This window comes from Ziziphus jujuba, chromosome 11 (genome assembly GCF_031755915.1).
Source record: "Ziziphus jujuba cultivar Dongzao chromosome 11, ASM3175591v1".
Classification (NCBI taxonomy): domain Eukaryota; kingdom Viridiplantae; phylum Streptophyta; class Magnoliopsida; order Rosales; family Rhamnaceae; genus Ziziphus; species Ziziphus jujuba.
The window spans coordinates 6610881-6634605 of NC_083389.1; the positions used below are offsets into that span (position 1 = coordinate 6610881).

At 32.8% G+C, this 23725-nt stretch overlaps 2 protein-coding genes across 6 annotated transcripts; both read right to left on the minus strand.

Annotated features, from left to right (window-relative positions):
* Window positions 1-2740: 2740 nt before the first annotated feature.
* On the minus strand, window positions 2741-14144 carry LOC107431860 (coatomer subunit beta'-1). 3 transcript variants are annotated; one of them, XM_016042878.4, is made up of 26 exons: window positions 13889-14144; window positions 13699-13719; window positions 13523-13584; window positions 13209-13263; window positions 12792-12828; window positions 12378-12703; window positions 12142-12273; window positions 11897-12045; window positions 11166-11234; window positions 10872-11019; window positions 10698-10763; window positions 10029-10217; window positions 9453-9593; window positions 9278-9352; window positions 8966-9142; window positions 8788-8879; window positions 8576-8692; window positions 8257-8371; window positions 8063-8134; window positions 7583-7779; window positions 7266-7359; window positions 7046-7152; window positions 6504-6636; window positions 5487-5667; window positions 4541-4619; window positions 2741-3124 (listed from the first exon to the last, which is right to left on the minus strand). In XM_016042878.4, exons 1-24 carry the CDS (start codon window positions 13889-13891, stop codon window positions 5527-5529), a joined length of 2718 nt encoding a protein of 905 aa, XP_015898364.3. In that variant the 5' UTR covers window positions 13892-14144; the 3' UTR covers window positions 2741-3124; window positions 4541-4619; window positions 5487-5526. The 3 variants fall into 3 exon arrangements, with proteins under 3 accessions (XP_015898364.3, XP_024922407.3, XP_024922406.3); XM_025066639.3 differs by having other exon boundaries at window positions 3062-3308; XM_025066638.3 differs by having other exon boundaries at window positions 3062-3339.
* Window positions 14145-15037: 893 nt separating this feature from the next.
* Window positions 15038-19447, minus strand: LOC107431825 (probable sulfate transporter 3.5). Of its 3 annotated transcripts, XM_048465603.2 has the most exons (12): window positions 19015-19442; window positions 18692-18899; window positions 18374-18545; window positions 17997-18062; window positions 17781-17894; window positions 17024-17140; window positions 16747-16873; window positions 16293-16579; window positions 15985-16175; window positions 15778-15860; window positions 15601-15677; window positions 15038-15468 (listed from the first exon to the last, which is right to left on the minus strand). In XM_048465603.2, exons 1-12 carry the CDS (start codon window positions 19328-19330, stop codon window positions 15301-15303), a joined length of 1926 nt encoding a protein of 641 aa, XP_048321560.2. In that variant the 5' UTR covers window positions 19331-19442; the 3' UTR covers window positions 15038-15300. The 3 variants fall into 3 exon arrangements, with proteins under 3 accessions (XP_048321560.2, XP_015898319.3, XP_060668496.1); XM_016042833.4 differs by lacking the exon at window positions 17024-17140 and having other exon boundaries at window positions 19015-19447; XM_060812513.1 differs by lacking the exons at window positions 15038-15468; window positions 15601-15677 and having other exon boundaries at window positions 15810-15881; window positions 19015-19444.
* Window positions 19448-23725: the final 4278 nt, after the last annotated feature.

Sequence of the window (23725 nt, forward strand, 5' to 3'; positions counted from 1 at the left end):
AAAGTGAATGCAGGAATCGAATTGGAAAAAGAAAAAATAAAATAAAACAAAAAGCAAAAACAGTGGAAAAGGTAGCCGAAACAGTGGTAAAAAGCCACGAAAGACGAAAGCCCCGTGTATATAAAGAGTGAGAGACACGTTCAGCAAAAAAAAAAAAAAGAGTGAGAGACACACCAGGAAAAAAAAAAGAAAAAAAGAAAAAAGGGTCGAACGAACCAGGCCACGAAAATTACGGAGGAAATTAAGATTTATAGACGGCTTTTCTAAATTCCTATAAGCATTCGTCGGCAGGATTTTATTTTCCATTTTATTTATTTTTTATTTCAGGTTGTATATGTTGATTTTTAAAGACCCTCTAATGGGTGGGGCCCTTGCCCACGCGGATCAAGAACCTTCATATAATCGAACGACGCTCCCAAGGTGGACCCGGATTTGCCATTGCTGGGTGGAAGGTGCATCCAAACGGACCACACCACTGTGCTATTAGACCGTGAGTCATTAACCGTGGCTTCGCCAACCTCGTCTTTTTAGTTTTTTCAATTACCCACACAAAAATGCCCTTTTTTAATTTTTTTAATTTTTTAAGAAATCTTTGGCTGCGTTTCAAAAGTCAAAGTTGTAGAAATACATCGCATAATTTTAACTTACCAAGTAATATATCATAATTTGGTGTAGAAGAAAAAAAATGGTCTCTAAGTTTTAAATTAATTGGTAGATTTGGGCCCTTGTAAATATTTATTTAATTATTTATTTTTTCTCACCTTTCTGGGGTCCGAGATGTGTGGTGGTGGGAAACAAAGAAAGGCAAAAAGATTGAAATGGAAGAGTGAATGATCATGGAGTAAATAGGGCAGCCAAATCCCGCCCCATGTTTTGCTTAATCTCATTTCTACGCCAGATAATGAGATTATGTTCTATGACTCAGTAAAAAAGTAGGAAATAAAAAAACAAAAATAGAAATAGATAAAAAAGCAAGCGAAATGAGTAGCAAATCATGAGATGAGATGAAGATAATAAGAGCCAGAAGTGGTCCCTAATACAACTGTCTTTGTTGTGCCATGCGGTGGTCTTTCATCTTATCAAGAACAAGCTACGCCTAACAAAAGATAAGATGCTCTTTCCTTTATATAAAGGACCCCTAATTCCCTTACCCCTTTGATGCCATTGTGGTCTTTCCGTTTAAATCCCTTACTACATTTATTGCCCTTTTAACCAACCCCCACCGTTAGCAAACACCCCACTCTCCTTCTATTTTCTTCTTTTATAGACCCACATATCAAGGAGAACTAGATTTTGAACCAATCCATACACTTCTACCAGCCAAGCTTTTCAAGCGTCTGGAAGTCAAAATCTTATTAGCAGATTTGTAAGGCAACTTTTTGTTGGGGATTATGTCCCTCATTTTTACCACACAACAAAGACTAAACAAAAAAGAAAAAAAGAAAAAAAGGAAGAGAAAAAGACAGAAATCAACTTCACAAGCAGGACAAATACCGCATGACATAAGTAATTCTAATCGAATGAGGGGGGGAAAAAAAACAAAAAAAAAAAAAAACAGAAAAAAAAACAAAAAAAAAAAACAAAAAAAATCTTTTAACCGAACACCTAGCAAGTGTTTTTTATCCCCTTGAAAATGTTTTCTAATGATTCTAGAAGCACTCAATGGTTTATCAAAGGCCATACAAAAATTCCAAAGGTAGGACAAACATTAGGAGAGAAAAAACGTTTCTATAGGATAAGCTATTATTTTCTCCTTAAGACTGCTAAATCTTACTTCACCGAGTTGAATAGAATTATCCCGCATGACATAAGTAATTCTAATCGAATGAGGGGGAAAAAACCAAAAAAAAAAAAAAAAAAAAAAAAAAAAACTTTTAACCGAACACCTAGCAAGTGTTTTTTTATCCGCTTGAAAATGTTTTCTAATGATTCTAGAAGCACTCAATGGTTTATCAAAGGCCATACAAAAATTCCAAAGGCAGGACAAACATTAGGAGAGAGAAAACGTTTCTATAGGATAAGCTATTATTTTCTCCTTAAGACTGCTAAATCTTACTCCACCGAGTTGAATAGAATTATCCACAGCAAGAAAAATTAAAAAAAGGAAATTTGAAAATAGAATAAAATAAAAATAAAAGTACGAGAAGACAATTGCCTAGTTCTTTATATTCCATAGTAACATGAAGGCCACAAGCACTATGGCGCTCTTAAACTTTATGTATAATTTAAAAAAACCCTATTAATTCCCGTGAAATTTGGCAAGGTGGAGCAGAAAAAGGTATAAAAGGGTATATGGGCTAAACTTATTTCTTTTTCCTAGTTTTTGAACCTGTCGGCACGTGAGTACAAACAACTTAAATCATTGAACCTACCTACATGACCAAGTTAGATTCGTAATAAACGCGTATATGGCAATAGCTCACCGCCTACCAGAAACGCAACCTTCAATTGCAGCATCTTGCCAGCTCAGTTCTTATACCTGACTTGCATAAAAGAATATAAATAATAGTTTTAAAAATAACCACCATATAATAATTGTGATTTTTTTTAACCTCCTTTCATTACAATTCCGACGACAACAGTTCTTGCCCAGAATGAGGTTCATTTAAAAAATTGAATTATATGATTGGGCATGATTGTAAATTTATTTAAAATAATGATAACCAAAGAAAGCATAAAAATATAATTCAAAACTAAACCCACCTAGGAAATAAAAGAAATGAGCAAAAGTTTATAAGAGTTTGTAACGCTAAACTGGAGATAATTATAAATAACCCAATAAATTTCCAAAGGCGAAGTAATTTCGTTCATATTATAAAGATTTTCTTTAGCTACAAAATTATAGGATACCGGAAGCAGTAGGGTCATTTTTTGGGTAGATAGCAGTAGGGTCATTTGGGTTCTCTTTTTAGCCTCTTTATGCCAACCCGACATAGGATGTATACCATTAACAGAAATCTGATCAAAATCTTTATAGGATTTAATTGAGACACTATATGTATATATATTTGGGACATCCTTTTCCATCTGTCAAAGTGTAAAAAGTGTCACGGGAAATAACTAGTCTCTAACGAACTACATGAGATACTTTCCGCGGTGTAATGAAGAAATGTTACATGTCACTCTGCAGGGAGAAACAAAACCCCAAAAAAGTTCAAATTGTAAAATCACAAAGAAATATATAAACGAATAATCAACTAAGACCATGGAATTTGTCCTATAAATGATACAATCTAAGACAATGTAACTAGCACGGTTCAGAAAATCGTATGGCACCGACAGATGGAACCTCAACTGAGATTGAACACCTAGCATTATGTGGACCATGATTCAAAAGATCTGAGACATTTCATCAAATATGTTTACTATAAATCAGCTAAACTTTAATTCGCTAAATGCAACATTTTACATATGCAGTAATGTTTAGTTGGATCAATCAGCACAAACTACAGTCCAAATAAACATAAGATCAAAGCCTACCAACCCAAATGTAAATTAAGTAAATGAATTACTGAGAATAAAATATATAAGAAGACTTTGAATCATAAATGAATTGCGGGGAAAATATAATAATGGGGACTTTGAACACTAATAAAATATATAAGAAGACTTTGAATCATAAATGAATTGCAAAGAAAATATAATAGATGGAGACTTTGAATACTTCTTTAATCATATTATATTTTAGGGAAAATTGAATTTAAACTCGTTTAGTTTTGTCATTGTTTCACTTAGATCCAATGTTCTTAAAAAATCATCATTTAACTCCCATTAATTTTTTAAAATTATCAAAAGAGTCTAATTTGCCAGTTTTAATGTTTTTACAAGTTAATTTAAGCAGTCAAATGCCAAATTTGTATTTTTACAATGTTATTCAAATAAAAAAAATACAGATTTTTAACTTTCTTTTGATTTTTAATAGTTAAATTTAACCAGTTAAAACATGCAAAAATTGAAGCATTGGCCTGCTTTGATATATATAGAATCTTAAAGGGAGGTTAATGATACTTTTTCAAAAGTGTGGATCTAAATGAAATATTGACAAAACTGAGTGAAATATTGACAAAACTGAAACGGCATAAATGAAATTCACCCTTATATTTTAGCATGGGAAAGCATTCATGCTGTTTGATGAAGTTAGGGAAACAATTGACCGGCTGCAATTGATTCTTCATAGCCACATTGATTAATCTAATGTTTGAGGGACGTGAATAAAATGTATTTGAATTTCACCTAGGTCTACATGTCCAAAATGCCATTTAGTACGGATTTGTATGTTACTTGAATTTAGTATTTTTATTTAAAACTTCAATGACTTTTTCAGTATGCTAAATGACCTTAGAGCGGCAAACCAAAATAAGGTTTCATTAAGTGGCCATCCAAATGTAAACAAAAATATAAAACCCAAAAATTCTAAAAGAACAGTTCGTTGACCTCTAAATAATTTAAACTATATATCACGAGTAAACAATTTACTAAACGGACTTTTGAACAGAACTTGTAAAAGAAAGTAATTATTTGAGGAAGACATTCATCTCACCTTAAGATTGGAGTATAACAGCTGGAACTAGCTGTGCGGATGAGAACTAGTGATGTAGCATAAATACTGCCATCCTTAACTATAAAATAAAAGGAAAAAGAAGGAAAGAACCAGACCAATCAAACATTTAGGGAATGCAATTTAAAGTATCTAGATGAAAGAAAGCATGGTTTAAGATATTCAAACAAATGCCATATTTAGCATCGCAACAAGAAAGTCAAAGCAACCATGCTATCTAGTTTAAACTATTAGGAAACAAATCTCAGACAAGTTTCAAAGCACACGAAATATTTACCAGTAAGCGAACAAGAACATACTAATCAGAAGTTAAGTGTGTAGAATGATCATACTAATTAGAAGCAATAAGTGTTACATGAGGAATCTTAACATCTTTCATATGTAACATATAATTCAAGCAATTAGATGACTGTCATCCATTTATATTAATGAATGACTACACTACACTTTTCATCAAAAAATGTGAATAATAGTTGGACGCCTTGAAAAAGGATAGCAAAATGCATAGGGAAGACTAACGTTTGCTTTCATATACTGCTAAGACTTTTTTATGAAAAAAAACTGTCTTCATTGCAGGTTAATACAATATAATAAAGATAATTCATAACTTGACCTCTAACCAAAAAATATAAAAAATAACAGAGGAACTTGACCCAATTGAACTTCATCAAGCAACTCATTAAGTATTATAACACATAACCGAGAGGAAACACACTGTGACTGCACATACAGCAATAGTGATATTCAAATATGCCATTGTCATGCTATTGAAGAAAATAATGGAAATTGTTATAACCAAAAACAAAATAACAAAAAGGTTGAGCAACAAAATAGCAGTGAGAAAATCACGAAAGCACCAACGATAATTACAGAATAACAATATTAACAATGAGAAGTAGATCAAAAAAGAGATAACTGTTAGACAAACCATAGATCATCAGAATATTCACTCTTCTGCATTGCTTTGCCTAAGGCGATGAAATATTCTCATCCTTTGTACCAGACTCTTCTTCATCCTCGTTATTATTTATTGGATCACCATTTGTGGAGCCATCATCTTCCTCAAAAATGTCTTTTTGGCCTTGATTCTCCCGATTCTCAAGTGTCTCCTGGAGAAAAGACACATGCAAGCAGAACCTCTTAGAACATCTCCTTATGGGAGAGAGGTTAATACAATTTAAAACTAACATTGTTAAAGATGAACAGTAAATAGATAATAACATTATTAAGCAGGAACTGTAAATTGAACATACAGTCACTAATATCTTTTGCCTCAAAGGCAGGATGCTTTACTTATACGCATCTAAAAGTTAAAGAATTCTTTGGACCACTACAAGTGATTAAGATCAATATTAAGGATAAATCTCATGTTATGTGCTCAATGCAGCTACATGAGAAAGTTTCAGCAAGCAAGTGGCACACTGGACCTTTCAGTACATAATATCCTACCCAAATAATAGACTAGGTTAAAACTGCTCTTTCTCATGCCTAATTCTGTGTTATCATACTGTACCTATGGTGTTGTTAGTAGTGAAAACCTATCATTAGAATTTTACCTCAGAACTTTCTGCACTCATCAGAGATCAGAAGTTGCCAAAAAAGCAACATCAAAAAATAATAATAGACGATTCCAGATGCAAGTCACTTATACACATCCTAAATGAGCCAGCATAAAAGCTGTTATATTTGTGGTTCTTTTTGAGGGCCGTCATTTGATTTTATTGAGTGATGAGGGCGGGGCCCTCTAGAAGTTTGTCAAATCGACAATATAAACCATCGTGGGGATGTGTTTTTTGAGTTTCTAGCAGCATAGAAAGTATACCTATGTTTCCAGTTATCCAAAATAGATAAGGCAAAGCAAAATCTTGATCTATAAGAGCCTTGTCTTAAGTTCAAGAATTTAAGTTGCGTTAAGTAATCTATCTATTCAGTTGGTAGTTAATACCTCAACAGCCTCTTCTTTATTTACAGTTGCATCTTCTTCTCCATTAATTTGCATGTTTCTGTACCTTTCAAGAAGGCTAGTGGATGATTTCTCAGCATAGATTGGATACTGTTCAGCAGGAAGATAAATGCACCTGCAGAATATATTCATAGCAATCCACGCATCATGGAACAAAACAACAAATATAATAAGCATTTCATTATAACTCAGTTTCTTAAATTTAATCTGAAATACCATAGCGGCATAACCCATGTAGACAAGTATAAAATGAGAGGAAACAGCAGTCTGGCCATGCATAGAGAATGAAGGAGTGGAACTTAACATCCTTAACAAAGAGCAATAAAAAAATAGATTTAATCACAGAGGAGCAATGCTCTCCCCTTCAAGAAGAATGCATATGTAGACATGCATGTGCTCATACTCCAATGTAACTACATTGAATCAGATAAAATAAGGAAAAAAATGAAAGCTAGGATAGATGTAAATTCTAAAAGAAAGTTGATTGAATTCACCAGAAAGAGCATGGGGTATGATGTATATACCTATTTTCTTCATCTTTAGATTCAAGAGAGAGAGAAATCTGCCAGTCCTCAAACAAATTAGGGTACTCATCGGGATCTGCTAATGATTCTCCAGCTTTTTTATTAACCTACAAAATTAATGAATACGCTCAACGAATCACAAGCTTGATATTCTATATTGCTACATTAAATAATTAAAACCATAGATTAAGATTGGAAAAAGAATTCAGTAATAGATAACCTTGTTCAGGTCATTCCTCCAAATTGAAACCATCTCTGAGACCTTGCTCGGGAGGAATGATCGTGCGAATAAAGCAGCTTCAGGTATTCGGTTACTGCATGGGAACATGTTAATCCCCAAATCTTTCAATTCTATCTGGTAATTACTAATCATACAGATTATTGTGAATTCCTTAGTATCCTGCAAACTAGTGTCTTCGAGCTCTAAATATCAACCATATGGGTTACCTTGGTGTGTATTTTATCAGGTCATATTTCTAAAACACAGAATAAATTAGAGGGAGAAGTTGAGTGGTGATTATCACAATAAACATTTACCTTTCCGGCAACAGCCGGATGCACTCTTCCAATTTACCCAGCATGAACAAACAAAGGAATGCAATATTATTCTTTCCTTGCTCTTTGGCAAGGGTTGCAAGTTTTTGTATTCCTTGAGCATCTCCAAGGGACGAATAAAGAAGCAACAACCCACTTAAGTCCATTCCGTGTGATAGACAATCCTCAGCCATTTCTAACTGCATGACCATCCAAAAATACATTAAAGGTTACAACCATGTAATTGATATATAAACACCAGCTTACAGCCATCTAATATTGTGAATGTGAAAGGCAACATGGAAAAAAAAAAGAAAAAAAAAAGAAAAAGGAAGAAGATTAAAGATAAAGACAAAGAAAAGAACATTCAAATTGAAACCATGTTTTGTCAATATATGGGATGTTGAGGCTGTAGGACAATGGATGTATGGTTCTTTCGGTTTATTCGGAGTTTGCTCTTCCAAGATAAAGGAAGCAAAATACCTTCCCAGTGGACATAGCTAATTGTCCCAGTTGCTTCCATTTAGATTCGCTTTGGACTTCAGTAGCAATTTCCTGAAAGCAAAAAGAAAAATATACAACATCAGAAGAGAGAAAAGTAAAGACCATAATTGCTCAAGTTAGCTCCCCAGAAAGCTTTCAGAAGCTTTACTAAATGGAAAATGAACGAACTTTACCTTTGCAATCTCAAGCCTCCCAAGTTGTATAGCTAGATCAAATCTGTAATCAAGATCTGTAGCCACTTCCAGTGCATCTTCCAACATATTTCGAGATTCTAAAAAACGAGCCACACTGAGAAGCAAAAATAATTTCCATCAGAGTTCATAGAGTTTCAGTTAAGAACATCATATCAAGACACAAAAAAGAGGAACAAGAAAGAACTTTAGAATGCTTGAACTTCACTTAAGCACATTGGAAACATGTGGAGACCAAACTAGCATGCAATAGGATGATGCAGAATAGTTAGACGATGCAAAAATAAAAATGCAGTCTCACCTGTTATGATGTTCTGGAGGAATAGTAGGTAAAACTTGACTTGCATGCTCTAGATCTCCACGCATAACAAGAGTTTTGTACTCAATCAAGGTGAGAAGTAGAGTATATCCGATGACACTAAGTAACAAACATCAACAACCAAAGATCAGCCTTCAAGATGGCACAATCCAGATCTCTTTCAGAAAACTGCAGATTGCAAGCCACATACTCACTTAAAGTCCTTATCAATAAGATAGACACGGCTTTGATTTGCAAGGTATCCCAACAAGTACATAGGTCGATCCAGGTGAAACATAGTTGTCACCTAAAAAATCACACAGTATCAAGACAGCCTCCAATCATGAATTGAAATTAAATATGCAAAATCTAAATACTGGAGGTCTTCTATACCTCACCACCAACACAATAATTCAGTCGCCAAGAAGAATTATTATAGATAAAACAGTCCCCAACCCATATTCCAGTTCTAACACGTTCATTTATTTCATAAAGGAGCTCAAAAGCATCCTCAACACCTAGGTCATCAACTGGTCTTCCGCCATCAAAATATGAGGATACAACATCCCGCTGCCAAATAAACAATATTAAGTTCATAATGCAAGAAACCAAAAGCTCATGTTCAAAGAAGGCACCTTATTTTTCAAAAAAGAAAAAGCAAATTCTCTTAAAAATGGATAAATGGCCAGAGAGAAGATTTCTTACATTGTATCTTAGAATGTAGAATGATGAATCACTAGTTATTGCCACCAAATCACCACTATCAGCCCAATAAACATTCTGGAACACTCACGACAACCAAATATAAAAGAAATATTAGTAAACCATTTGGCTAAAAACAGAAAGATGCAACATAAGTTTCTAAGATGTTAGCACATACTTTTACAATAACATCAATTCGCCGAATCAACCTGCACTCTGCCCAATCATAAAAACAAATAAAGTCATTTGAGCAAATTGCCACCAAGGTCCCTCCATAAATATGTTCGGCAGAAAATGTTGGTCGAATATTCTTCTTTTCCTGAATTATACCATTTCAGTAAAACCCCATCAGATTTTCTGAGTAGCAATAAACAAAAACAATTCTAATGACACAGAAAAATTATTAGTAACATTTTCTTTATTAGATACGGGTAGTGCTTTTGGTTAGAAAACCACCTCTTCTTGATGCTAGGTCAACATAGGCCATCTATATAACAACAGATACTGTGCTGACAATAAATTCATCCATGTCAACATTTCTGATTTTCTAATTCAATGCACCACCAATTAAGCATCTTGTAAAGGGAATTCTGCTTAAACATAGTACCAATGCCTACCTTAAATTTCACATAAAGAAAGAGACTTCCAAGCAAAAATGTTTGCAATAAACAATTTTATCAAGTAAACAACTGTTAGTCACTTCTTTCAATGCATTAAAGTAAAAAGTACTATGTCATGCATTTAAGTGTCAAACCTGGAATGTCTTGCTAAATATTTTGATCCTTGAAGTACTTTCCCTAACTGCATATTCTCCATCTGATGACCAGACAAATTCCAATGCTGAGCCAAAGGATCTATTTCTCCAAGCTAGAGCAGTATATATAATGTACTCGCCATCTCCACAGACAACAACGAATCTTCCATTTGGATTGTGCTTTAAACTCTAATATGAAACATAATATTCAATCCACTCATTTTAGCATCAGGGAAGTCTAAATGAAAGGTATATATATATATATATATATACTTCTTTTTACAATATAGATGGACTACAGCACCCAAGGAAATTAAAGTTTGTAGGAATTTTTTCAAAACCTAACAAACAACTAAGCAAAAGTGATCAATTTCTATCGAAGAACTCAAAAGTTCTTCTATAGAACATAGGTTTAATAACTACATTGGAAAAGCATAGCATTAAAGATATTGCAAATATAATAACTACAAATACTTTATAAGTTAGAACTCAGAAACTTAAGGACTTGTTTATCATGGACAGGGGCCATACTATTCATCATATGGCACCTAGAGCATGATAAAGCTTAGTAATAATAAGGATGCCATTGGACCAGCACTTAAACAGACACCATAACAGGGAGATCAAATTTCCATCCAGTACAAAAATTTGTCATAGATAGAAACGTACTTGAGGATAAAGATCACAGGTTCCCAACTCCTTCACAGCCAAAGGCAATCTTTCTCCATCTGTAACCTAAGGTGTACAACATAGTTCTAATTTCAGTAAAATACATTAAGATCCTGTACTTTTAAAATTATTGGAGAAGGAAGATGAAAATCTACGAAAATAGGGATATCAAACCTCATCAGTTCCCACACTTTTGATATTCACAGTTTGAATTTCATTATGCTTAGCCCAAATTACTTTCCCACTGTTATCCATGCTAGCTACTGGTTCATCCCGGCCAATTTTAACCATGATGCATCCCTCATCATAACCAATTACAATACTGAAAGATTTTTTTTTTTTTTTTCGGTTGGAAAAAAAAAAAAAAAAAGGGAGAAAGGATACAATAGTGCTTAAGCAGCATTTTCAAATCCAACTTTAGACATAACAGGAAAAAGAAGGAAGAAAACTTAAGCCAACAAATCTTACCGACGTGAACCTTTCATATATGCAAGAGCCCAAACTCGTTCAAGCCCATAGTTTAATGTGTTTTCAAGCCTGCAAAGTAAACAATCATGGTAATTTCATTCTCCCTAAGATGCTAAGGAGAAACATCCCCAAGTAAGAAACAAAGTTCAAAAGGCGGGGAAACAAGGGAAGGTGCAGATTGTACTAGTTATTGTTTATTTAGAGAAGAAGTAATTATTATTATAAATGATCTATTGGAAGAAGAAGCTAGAAGATGCTAAACAGGCACAGATACAAGAAAATCGGCCGGAAGGTTCGGATAAATTTCCAGAAGACCATAACCACAAGACGGAGGACTAAGGAGTGATTCTATATGCGTGAATGTGCTAAAAGAAAAAGAAAACTTCCAAACTTAGCATAGATAAAAAAAATGCGAGATTAATAACCCAACATTTAATTAAAGCTAAAAAGTTCATAAAATTGTAAAACTCTCTTAAAGGTTTATATCATATCCATATAGATGGATGGGGTCTTTGACAGAGTTTGTCTACTCTGTGAACCTATTAAAACCAGTAAATCATTTGGCTAAAAAGAACTATGGAAGAATTTTCTAAACTAGGGGAACCAATATTTTTACCGTACAGGGTATAGGTACTTTCAGCAGTTTTATAACCTAAAACTAAATGAATTCAGCAGGAACACCTGCTGACCTGCGAGATATATACTGCTGCATTTAAATTTAACAAATATACCTATATGTGGTGGAATGCCATATTCGAACAGTTCCATCCTCAGAACCAGTAATTATTACTGGAAATTCAGGATGAAAACAAACTGCAGATACATTATGAGTATGTCCTTCAAGTGTCTGAACACAACTTCTGGTTTGATAGTCCCATACCTGTTTCCACAAACCCAAAATAATATTCATTTCAAATTAACTATAAATGTTCACAAACTATATATATATATGGTCATGAAAACTATGATTGCTTGCCTTTGCAGTATGATCGTCAGACCCACTAATTAAGTATGGCTTATCACCACCGGTGAAGTAATCAACACAATTTACCCCCTTGAAGTGAGCATCTAATGTAAAATTAGGATCAGGGGAGCCAAGATTCCAGACCTGGAAAGGGGATTGTGATAATTAAACAGCACCATACAGAACCACATTATCAGTGTTTGTAAAGTTGCAAAATTATAAGGTCATTAAAGAAGATTTCCAGTCACCTTTACAGTGTGATCCAGTGAGGCACTTGCAAAAGTATTAGTGTCCTTAGGATTAAACGTCACTTGCATCACATAGTGATTATGCCCCTCAAATATTTGAGTACACATCCAACTTTTTTCCCAATCCCACAGTTTGATAAGCATGTCATCGGATGATGACAAAACATATGGAAGCGTCGGATGGACAGCCACACATCTAATGTAGTCTGTATGTGCTTCAAAAGCTTTAACTTTATCCATAGTGTTATAATTGTATACACGTATAAGCATGTCATCAGCTCCAGCAACCACCCATTGCTTTCGTGTAATAAATTTTGCTGATCGAACTGCAAGGGAAAAATATCATTGTCAAAAAGAATCCTGTCAAGAACAAGGTTAAGATCAAAGAAAAAGAAATGTGTACATATTGAGTACCTGGCAGATCAGAGACCTCAAAAGACTTTGCCATGGTCTGAAGTAATCCAGGAATGTTTTAGTCAGCATAAGCAGAATAACATCCTCAAAGAACAAGACCTCTAGAAATAGATATTACATCATGACATTAAATTGACTGATATACAAGGTAGAGTGTTGTAGAATCAACATGTTTTAGACCGTTAAGAGTTGTATGATGAAGGACACATAAGCTAACCTCATATCCATAAATAAAATCAATATCCTAACAGCTTCTAAGGATATCATTTTTTATTTTTTCCTCAAAAATAGAAGCTGATAAATAGTTGAGACTATGAAGCGAAATAATGTGTCACTACTACAATGTTTACACTAGCGTATTCAATACGAGAAAAGCCAAGAGTAAAACTGTGACTTGGAAGCAAGAAAGCCACTAACCTGTGACTGATAGTTCCATATGTACACAGTTCCCGAATAAAGACTGGCAAGAATCCTGCAGGGGTGTATAATCTCAGTTATGGCATTCTGAAAACCAAAAACAAGTACTAAATGATATCGGCATGTTATGTACAACATGTTCGACTTCATTTTTTTGTAGTTATAATCACATATTTTACCTAAGCGACAGGTGTTTGGAAATATATATATATATATATATATGTGTGTGTGTGTGTGTGTGTGTGTGTGTGTATGTGTGTGTATAGTAGATATGCCAAAGATAAACACAGCATTCAGAGAATGAACAAAACTACCATGGTTCAGTTGGATGCAGATCAACTGATTTTACTCTCTCGGTTCTTTGCGCAAATTTTCTCTGAGAAATTAGTAAATTTTGTTAGTGAGATGCTATGAAATTTGAAAATTAAATGGGATGCAAGCTCGAAATGGAAGCGAATAGTGTCATTTTGGGGGATTTGAAGATGAATACCCTGATGTCAAGCCTGATAGGCTGCACCAAAAAAAAAAAAAAAAAAGTTAATCAGCTCAAATTCCATTTCAACAAATTTAAATGCAGCACCACAGCTCAATGATCCTAAAACAAGCAGCAAGCAAACTAGAACAACAAAAAAACGAGTGAGGCCGAGAGATCTTCACTAAATTCAAATTGAAAACGTTACCATCTCTGAATGCCGAGAGAGAGACTAAAACCACAAAGTTGGTGAAGAGCACGAAAATTGAAATTGGAGGCTAGAAATAGCGACCGAAGCGAAAAGAAACTCAGGTACCGAAGCGATTAAGCAGTAGTCAGAAACACTGCGCAGTGAGGCCGCTTGCTCGCTCGCAAGTCGCAACGAAGTAAGAGTGAGCGAGAGACGCAAATGGAGTCAGAGGTTTGATGCAGTTGGGCCGCCTAATGCAGTTGAAACGTTAACAATTAATAGCGAGGCCCAAGCTCATGGCCGAAAATAATAATAATAATATAACGATCATAATATTAATAACAACAATACATATATATATATATATATATATACACGTTTTTGAAGAGAATACTTTAGAGGTTACTTCAAGTATAACAATAATTCTTACTTAGGTGCATAAAAAAAAAAACTTACTTTAATGCTTATTATGGATTAAAAATATTTAATTCTTTTTTATCAATAAAAAGTATTTTTTTGAGATTAAAAACATTTAATTTTATAGTAAGTTTCTGGTTATACTGCTTCTTTTTAATTTGATAGTAATTTTTTTTTTTTTTTTGCTTTTGAAAATATTCATCTTTTAAAAAATTATAAACTGACCTTTAAGAAGGGTAATGTAATCCCCCTCTCAAATAAAACAAAGGAAAAAAACATTTCAAGGGATTTTTTAAAATAAAGAATATAATTTCTATGAAAAAAAACTTTTTTTTAAGATAAAAGAGTAACATTTTAAAGTGTCCTCGTTCCAACAACACTCTTTATTCAAATTTTTTTTTTCCCTATCTATAAACATAAGCTGTTTAAATCATTTTTTGTCCCTCTATAAACATAAGCTCTTTTTTAAAGGTTTGTATCTCTAAAATAAAAAATATGAGTCCTAAGGAAACTTATATAATACATTTCTCCCATTAAAAGCTAGTAGTGGATGTTTAGACACGTGAAGCATAAAAACCTTGACATGTGATGATTTGATCAAGCAATTTCTGATTGTGATATATTTTTAATTTATATCTGTTTCTCTGTTATACCCCTCAACATGATATATATTCCATCTCTAAAATAATCGCAAGAATAACCACATAATGACATAAATTGGGTTAAAAAAAAAAAAATCAGAGAGAAAAGTTGATGAAAAGCAGCTGCATGTATTTGTCAGTCTTCCTATTCATGATACAAGGATTAACTCGACGACATTTTGGAACAAAACAAAAACAACAAGCCAAAACATTATCTACATTATAACTAAAACCATCCCTTCCAAAAAAAAAAAAAAAAAAAAAAAGAATCTAAAACCATCCCAACTAGAATTAAACTATGGACGGCTAAAAGTAGTTAAGAAATTATTACAATTATTCATATAATGGTTACTATATATATAATCCATAGCTTCAAGCAGCATCACAATGGTCAGCAAAGTCGTTGCTAAGCAAAGACTTGTGAGATGACTCTATTGCATCCTCGATTGACAAGTAGACGTTTTCCTTCCCAATCTTGTCTATTACATGAGATGCTATCAACTTTTCCATCACTTTGAGTCTCGGGTTTACAATAGCCACCTTCGTACAGTTAATTACAGATAATCAAATAAATATTAATTATATAACATTTCATTAAATTAATTAATTAATTATGTAGAAACTAAGATTGCAGTACTGGCAGCTAGCTAGGAAGCATGATGGGTTACGTACCTTAATCCCTCTCGCTTCCAAGGTTCTGCGAACTTCAACCAATGTTTCGATGCCCGTCATGTCAATGGTTGAAACTCCTATTAATTAAGAGAATTATTTCAATCATATATCAGCCAAAATTGACCACTTCGAATGATTAGACTCGATTTGTCATGTTCTTGATATTAACATTTTTACCTGACAAGTCGAATAAAATATGCTCAACTACATCCCCTTTAGAACCTGAAAGCTCCTGCTCTTCTCTGATCCACCTCAGTACCCTTATCAACATTCAGCAAAGGCTACTCAGAATTAAATTACAAAATAATTGAAAACATTATCATTATTATCATTATTATGTTTTTTCATTTTCTATAATTTTTACGAATTTATCCATGTATTTACCTCTCTCTGATGTAATTGCTGCTTGCAAAGTAAATAGGAGAACCAAGTTTTAAAATTAAGATTCCTGGTTCTTGTATGGCATGGGGATACTGGTCGGTATCACGGTATAGGATGGAGTTTGGTATTCTTCCAAGCTTGCAAATGGCAGGTCTGGCCACATATATGAGAGCTCTAAGTAGACTAAGTCCCACCTGACAAGCAAGGGCAAATTTCATAAATATGGAATTGGCAGCTATGATGTTTAATTGATTTTTTAATTTATTTTATCCAAAAATAAAAATTAACTTAATTATTTTAGATAATCTTACAGAGAGCATAAGGCCAACATCCATGCTGATGAAGGCGACACCGAAGAAGGCGGCCATGCAAACAATGAAATCGAACTTGTCAACCTTGAAGAGATGAAAAGCCTCTTCGTAGTTGATAAGTCCGAACATGGCGGACATGATGATGGCAGACAGAGCGACAAGAGGTGTGTAACTAAAGAGAGGAGCCAATAAAAGCAGCGTGAGTGCCATACACACTGCCATCACTATGTTCGACATGGCTGTCTTTGCTCCTGCGTTGTAATTCACCGCGGTTTTTGAAAATGGCCCTAAACCCAAATCAAACACGAATATTTTTATTACTACTGAATTAATTAGACATAAAAATGAATCTTATGAATATATATATATATATATATATATATATTCTGAAAAAGACTTTCATTAAATATAGAATTTAGTATTTATGTATATAATATATATATATTGTATATACCGGTTGTCAAGTAACAAGAAGTGAAAGAGCCAATAATGTTCATTAAGCCAAAAGCTATCATTTCCTTATTTCCATCTACTTGTTCGTTTTTCATGATGGCAAAACTCCTTCCTATAGCAATTCCTTCCTGCAAAGTAAATAGTTATTATGTGTAATTAGAATACACCGTTTAGTTTAATTTTGTTTAGGGTTCCCCTAGTGAAAATATCTGAGGGAAACCAATAGACGACAAATTTATTAATTTATTAATTAATTAATAAAGAATTAGGTTGCTTACAGCTAAAGCAATAAGCCCAGTAACAATCCCAGCTTTGATAACCGCTGTAATATATTTCGAGTCAAAAGTCAAATTTTGGATGGAAGAAGGATTTATGCCTTTCTTTAAGTCGCCCACCTGATGAATATTGGAAAGGACAATGAAAAAAAAAAAAAAAAAAAAAAAAAAAAAAAAAAAAAAAAGAGGGAAAATTATTAGAAATACCAAACCATTTTTTTTTTTTTTGGCTTCCCTAGAAATATTAAACTTAATTGTCAGATGTCACAATTCTTAATTATATACTTCAAGGGTCATTTTGCACGTCAAATTATTAACTTGTCCATGCAAATAGTGGCAGCAAATACTAACCATGGAAACAATTAAAATAGTAATAATTGTAGCAATAATAAATTAGCTAGTGATAATAAGTGCTAAAGTCATCAAATATATAGAGTTAATTAATTTATAGGAAAATTAAATCACAGTTGAAAAATTCATGATGATGGTGATTTTGACTTCTTTAGTTCATATTGTATTTTAGGTCTAAAGTCCTTGGTGGAGTTGAATGTTGGGAATTATTACTTTAATTGAAAGGCAATTTCACTTATGAAGCTGGCGTTGTATTGTTTTGAATTAGAATTACCACGTGAAGTACGCAAGAGAATTAGATAAGAGTGACCTTCGAAAATAAAATAATAATAATAATAATGGCGTTTGAGGGATAAAAGAGGATGCAGAAATTAACAAATAAAATGGAAAAAGTACATGACGCACTTACAGTTTGTATGCCATAGTCCTTTCCACGGATTAAATAAGCAAAAACACACCCAACTACCACGACCACCATTGGAGCTATAGCCGATACCCAAAACAACTTTGGCCTCTTTTGCCTCTGGAAATTATTATAATTGCAAAGTAAATAAAATTGATTAATTACAGAAAATTATCATGTTTCAAAAAAATATTATGTAATAATTAGAAAGAGACAGCTTACTATGTATCTGGTAAATTGAAGGAAAACAAGGAAGATTACACCAACAACTGCACTTTCCCACTTCCACTGCAGCAACGAAAAGGTCACTAGTCATCTTTCGCAGGGTAATTTAGTAATAATATTCGCGTGAAAACTCCATTTCAACATTATAACGTATTATTATTAATTAATCTTTCAAATATTATTAAACGGACTAAAGAATCTTTTGGTAGCCTGAAATGGAAAGAATATTTCATTTGGCTGGGATTTGTTCAAACACCAACAAGGTTCGGATCAAGGAATTTACGGGAAAGGAAATTAATACTAATTCTTTTTAAGTATTTAATAATTATTATCGTTATTTTTTAAAAAAATTGTCTTGGACAAAAGCCAAATACCTCGCGTCTGTTGATGACGATTGCATGGATGACGTGGACAACGTCCGTTTTGGTCGTAAAATGTTTCAAACCAAACATACCCTTCAACTGCTGCAGGCAGATTAGGGTCGCCGTTCCTCCCATGAAACCAGTAATGGTAGAATGCGATAAGAATTCCACAAAAATTCCTAGTCTGTCATGCGCCAAATAAATAAATCACCCTCCAAAATAATTAATTACCATATTTTAAATAATTTCCCTTTATAGTGAGAAAATTATAAATATGGATAAACAGGATAATTTTCTTATCCATATTAGGCTTTTACTCAAATTCATTACCTTAAAAAACCTAATGCTGTCTGAAAGATTCCGGTGATAAAAGTTGCCGTGAAAATCAAGTGAAGGTACAATGTGGGATTTTCTTCGGCCGATACTACATCGCCGATGGTTTGACCGAGAAGCAATGAGCAGGCAGCCACAGTTCCCACTGCGAGATGCTTCGAGTCTCCGAAAATAGCGTAAATAAGAGGCGGAACAAAGCTCGAATCTGCCAGAATATATTAACAAGAAAAAAAAAAAGAATAAATATTAGAAATTTTTTTTCCTATCGTCCAAACACAAAGTAGTGCAAGTTTGGACCGATCGGGCATGTTGGGACTTACAGAGGCCAATGATGGGAGGAATGTTAGCGAGTTTTGCGTAGCTAATTCCTTGAGGAATAGCTAGACTAGTAATGGTGATACCCGCAAGCAAATCAAACCTAAACATACGAAAATTGTAATTGGGAAGCCATTCGAAAATCGGGACGAAGTACTGAACGGCTTTTTTGAGACTACGGAGGGAATTCTCTTGCTTGAATTGCTTGAAAGGGTCATCAGGGAAAAGAGTTTCTTTGAGATCTGATTTGAAGGTGGTTTGGAATGATCTTGGGGTTGGGAAGCTCACACATGTGTGGTGGTCGGTTTCGAAAGAAGCCATATTGAAGACCACACACGGAGAGAGCAGAGAGAGTAGTAGAGATGGGGGGGTTGTTACTGGGGGTATAATTAATTGTGTTTTTTGGGAGTGTATTTGGGAATGGATTTTGCATTTATAGGAAGAATAACTTAGTGGATGATGATCTTATATTTTTGATTTATAAAATATTGGATGAGTAGAACTTGACGAGGCAGAATTTATTTTTTATACGGAAATTTAGAAGTCTCTCATCTGACGAGATCTAACTGTGTATTTTTAGACAAAGTTATTTCCTTTTCTAATTTACATAATGCTAAATCCAGCTGATATTTTGTTTGATATTGTTTTTGATTTGTTTTCCTATGGGAAAGAAAAAGAAAAACAAGGAAACCAAAAAAAAAAAAAAAAAAAAAAAAAGGAAGGATTGATCCCTTCTTGTACACGCTGAACTGAAACTCATACACGAAGGATTAATTCCCAACTACTTTTTCAGATTGAGAAAAATAAAAAAGGGTCTGTTTTTTCATGCTTCGTGACATGAGTTTAATTTGCTATATTCCTTGATTATATAATATGTAATTCTATGTAGAGAATATGAATAACTATATATATATATTGTTAGCTTATTTTCTTGTTTTTTGCAGTTAGAAAAATATTGTTTATTTCATTCATACCAATTAATTATTATTATTATTATTTTTGTTTTTATCATGTTACAATAAATTTTACTCGAAAGATGAAAAGAATATGCTTCTAATTCATGACCTTATGGTATGAGTATGTGAGATACAATACTGGACCAATCTCACTTGATACTAATTAACTAGATTTAAGTAGTCTGATTAAAATTAACTAATTAATTTCTAATATTACTAAATTCAAAAATACTGATAACTTGGAAAACAGTAGAGGGGCGGTGGACAAAACCAATTTTTATCTTTCAACAAGGTAACCATATTGTTATATATCAATAATTAGTTGAAATCATATATATAGCACCAAGGTAAAACTTGTTTCTGACCTTCAAGGGGGGAAAAAAAGAAACCGAAATTTGTTTTTTCTAGTACAAAAATATATTTTCAACTATACATATATATTCTGTTAAAATGTATAAACTGATACGAAGCAAGAAATACCCATAAACTAGCAATTTTGAAAATTCTGATTATTATAATTAAGAACATGTAAACTAAACTCCTTTCTTTCTTCTATTTGATTTGATATATCAATTTGGGCTTGTTACTCTTTGATTATTTAAATTAAACTTGAAATCAAGCTGCATCAAGAAGTCTATAATATAAAATTTTTATATTCAACAGTTCATAAATTTCATAAAGTCGAAGAGGCATCGCCGAGTTGCGAACACCAAATTGACTTTGATTGCTATATATCTCAAGCAAAGTACAGAATCCATGCTATAAGAAAAACAAAAAAATTAAAAAAAAAAAAAAATTGCTATAAGGTAGAAGACGAAAGCTCATTAAGCTCTTCGAACGAGGAAAGTGCCTACCCTAGTCCTTGGCTGGGATTTGGTGGGGTCACAACCTGAAGGGCACGCGTCCTTTTTGATTGGATAAGTGGACCAAATTAAGCGCAATGTGGACCGTCAACAACAACATAAAATAGACCCACAATTAATTAAAAAGCATATTATTTCGAAGTAAAATAAATGGAAAAGGAAAGCAATGAGAAAATCATTTGGATTCCCCACTTAGACAATTGAATTTGAACCCATCGAAACGACGTCATAGAAACTAACCTCCAAAAACGATTTCAAAAATTTATTTAACAACCAAATAAACCTTCCTCAGTTAACCATATATCGGAGAGGGAAGGGCTACACCAACTTGAATTGTAATAGCGTCCACCACATCGAACCAAAAAAAAATATCTATTTGAGTTTGAAACGCAATTACTAAATGGTGATCAAGTTTGGTGTGAATCTTTTTCATGCACTTAACTTGTCAGCATCATTTCGACAGCCTCAATCATTTCTTGCTTAGCTGTTAATGTTAATTAATCAAGAAAGATTACAAAAGAAGCTAAAAGAAGAGGGCATTAGGTATTACCATTCATCTATATATAGATATACATATATATATAATTAACGCACATTAATTAATTAATTCATTAATATGGAATTATCATCTATGAGTCTTTGGCATATCTGTTAGAAAGTTCGTTATGATTCTAGCTAGTTACAGAAGAATAGTCCACACAGAAAAATTAGTTAGCTATGGTATTTACCACTCAAAATATATTTTAGGTTTACAGTTTAAATCTTAAGTAAAGATCTTCCTTCCCTCAAGTTGTAATAAAAAAATAATAATAATTAGTTATCGAAACTAATTATATACATTTTATAAGTTTATTATATGTTCTAACAAAAAGTAAAATAATTAGTGTGGGTTCGGCCTTGAAAATGTTTGTAATGTTATTATTAGGTTAAAAAATGAGAATCTTATTTACTCATTAAAAAAATTACTGAAAAGTATAATCAAATTAAGTCGAAACGTTAATGTGACTAAATGGAATATTAAAGTGCAATAGACCAAATTTGACCTTGTATTTCGCACAAGCTTAATTAAAGTGTGTATCATGAGTAGCTAGCTTAACATGAAAAGAGAAGCAATTAAGTTTTGTCATTTTCTGTCATCATTTGTTTTTAAAATAATATACTTTTAGTCTTTATATTGAGGGCCAATCTTTCCGCTACAACTAACAATTAGTTTTATTAACAAATAGTTACAGAGAAGTTAATATATTATTACCACCAAAGACATATGGGCTTTATTATTTGGAAGAGATGGATTCTTTAATCATTTAGAATGCATTATTAGATCCAAAAAAAGCATGCTTATTCCCATTTATTGGACCCCAATATTTATGGATTAAAGAGTTTTCAAAAAAAAATATAAAACATCCTTAATTTCTCTCCACAAAATATGATTTTCTCTTCAATTATTGTTATCTATATACATATATATGCCTTTTTTTTTTCTTTTTTTTTTTTATCAATCCGATTTCCAAATCTTGTCCACTCTGAAAACGTATCATCCGACACGTTGTTTGTTGCTTTCAGTGCATAAATTAATAACACAAAGCATGCAAGTCAAGCCTAGAAAAGAACTAAGCAAAATGCAGCAATATCCACTGCATTTTAACACCTCAGATGATGGTATTTTTGCGAAATGGGAATACACGTGGTTTCCATTATTCCCCTGTTGAAAACATAGATACACAATTGATGATGAATGGAAGATTATGCCACCATATTACCCACCACCAACAAAAGCCTTATCAATTATAATTCATAAAAGAAGTTATTGCATTATTCAAACAGATGCAGCGTCAAGAGTTGTTTGGAAAAAAAGAAAAGCAAACAAAATTGACTTCTTACACAATTATTGGAATTTACACTGTAGGTTTTTTTTTTTTTTTTTTTTTGGGTGTTGTTGAGGCGGCCTGAATTTCTTCTATGAAACGCGGATCCCATTTGCCTACCTTCCTTGATTATGTATCTCTATGAAGTTGGTTCCAAAAATTGTCTTGCAACCTGCCTAGTGTATTTTCTAGCTTTTTTTTTTTCGGTTGAATACCAAATCTATTAAATTGCTTAATATATTAATATAACTTAATTATAAATAAATAAATTTTTAAATAGATAAATACAGTTATGCAAAACCAATTAATATATAATAATTTGTCCATGTTTTTTTTTTTAAATAATTTATCTAATTTATAAATTATCTATTTTTTTTTTTTTATGATTCAAATTTATTCTTTTATAGATATAAATAGAAATATTCTAGTATTAGAAATATCTGCTTCGTTAGTATGTACACATCTTTAATAGATTTATTTTGCATCTTTAACATTATTCTTTTTGATTTGCTTCCTTTGACCTCTCGTCTTGACCTTTGGTAGCTTGAAAAGTCAAAACCCTTGCATATGGACGAGAATCGAGAGGAGGGCTAATTTCTTAGATTATGAATGGCCCGCATCAATTAATTTATTTAAATAAAAGATAAACTTTAGCATTATATTTTGGCCTTTTTCGTTAAACATTCTGTTTGTTGTACTCCTCCTTTTAAAATATTGTGAGTGCATTTCTGATCAAGTTTTTTGCCTATATTAATAAAGGAACTTCGATTAGTTATAATTATATGAACCCATAAATCAAATTTACCCATGTGTATTCTTAAATTTATGAGAAAAGCAGCATATGGATAATAATTAATTAGCAGCGCACAATATTGAAAGAAATATCAGGGCATACAAAGGGGAATTTCAAAGAAGTGCCTAATTGAAAATGCAAGACTCAGATGTGGTTGCCAACCTGTATTGTAATAGGAGTTAAACTTAACTTCTCAAAAGGTTTATCATCTATTTGACTGAGATAGAAATTAGAGTCAG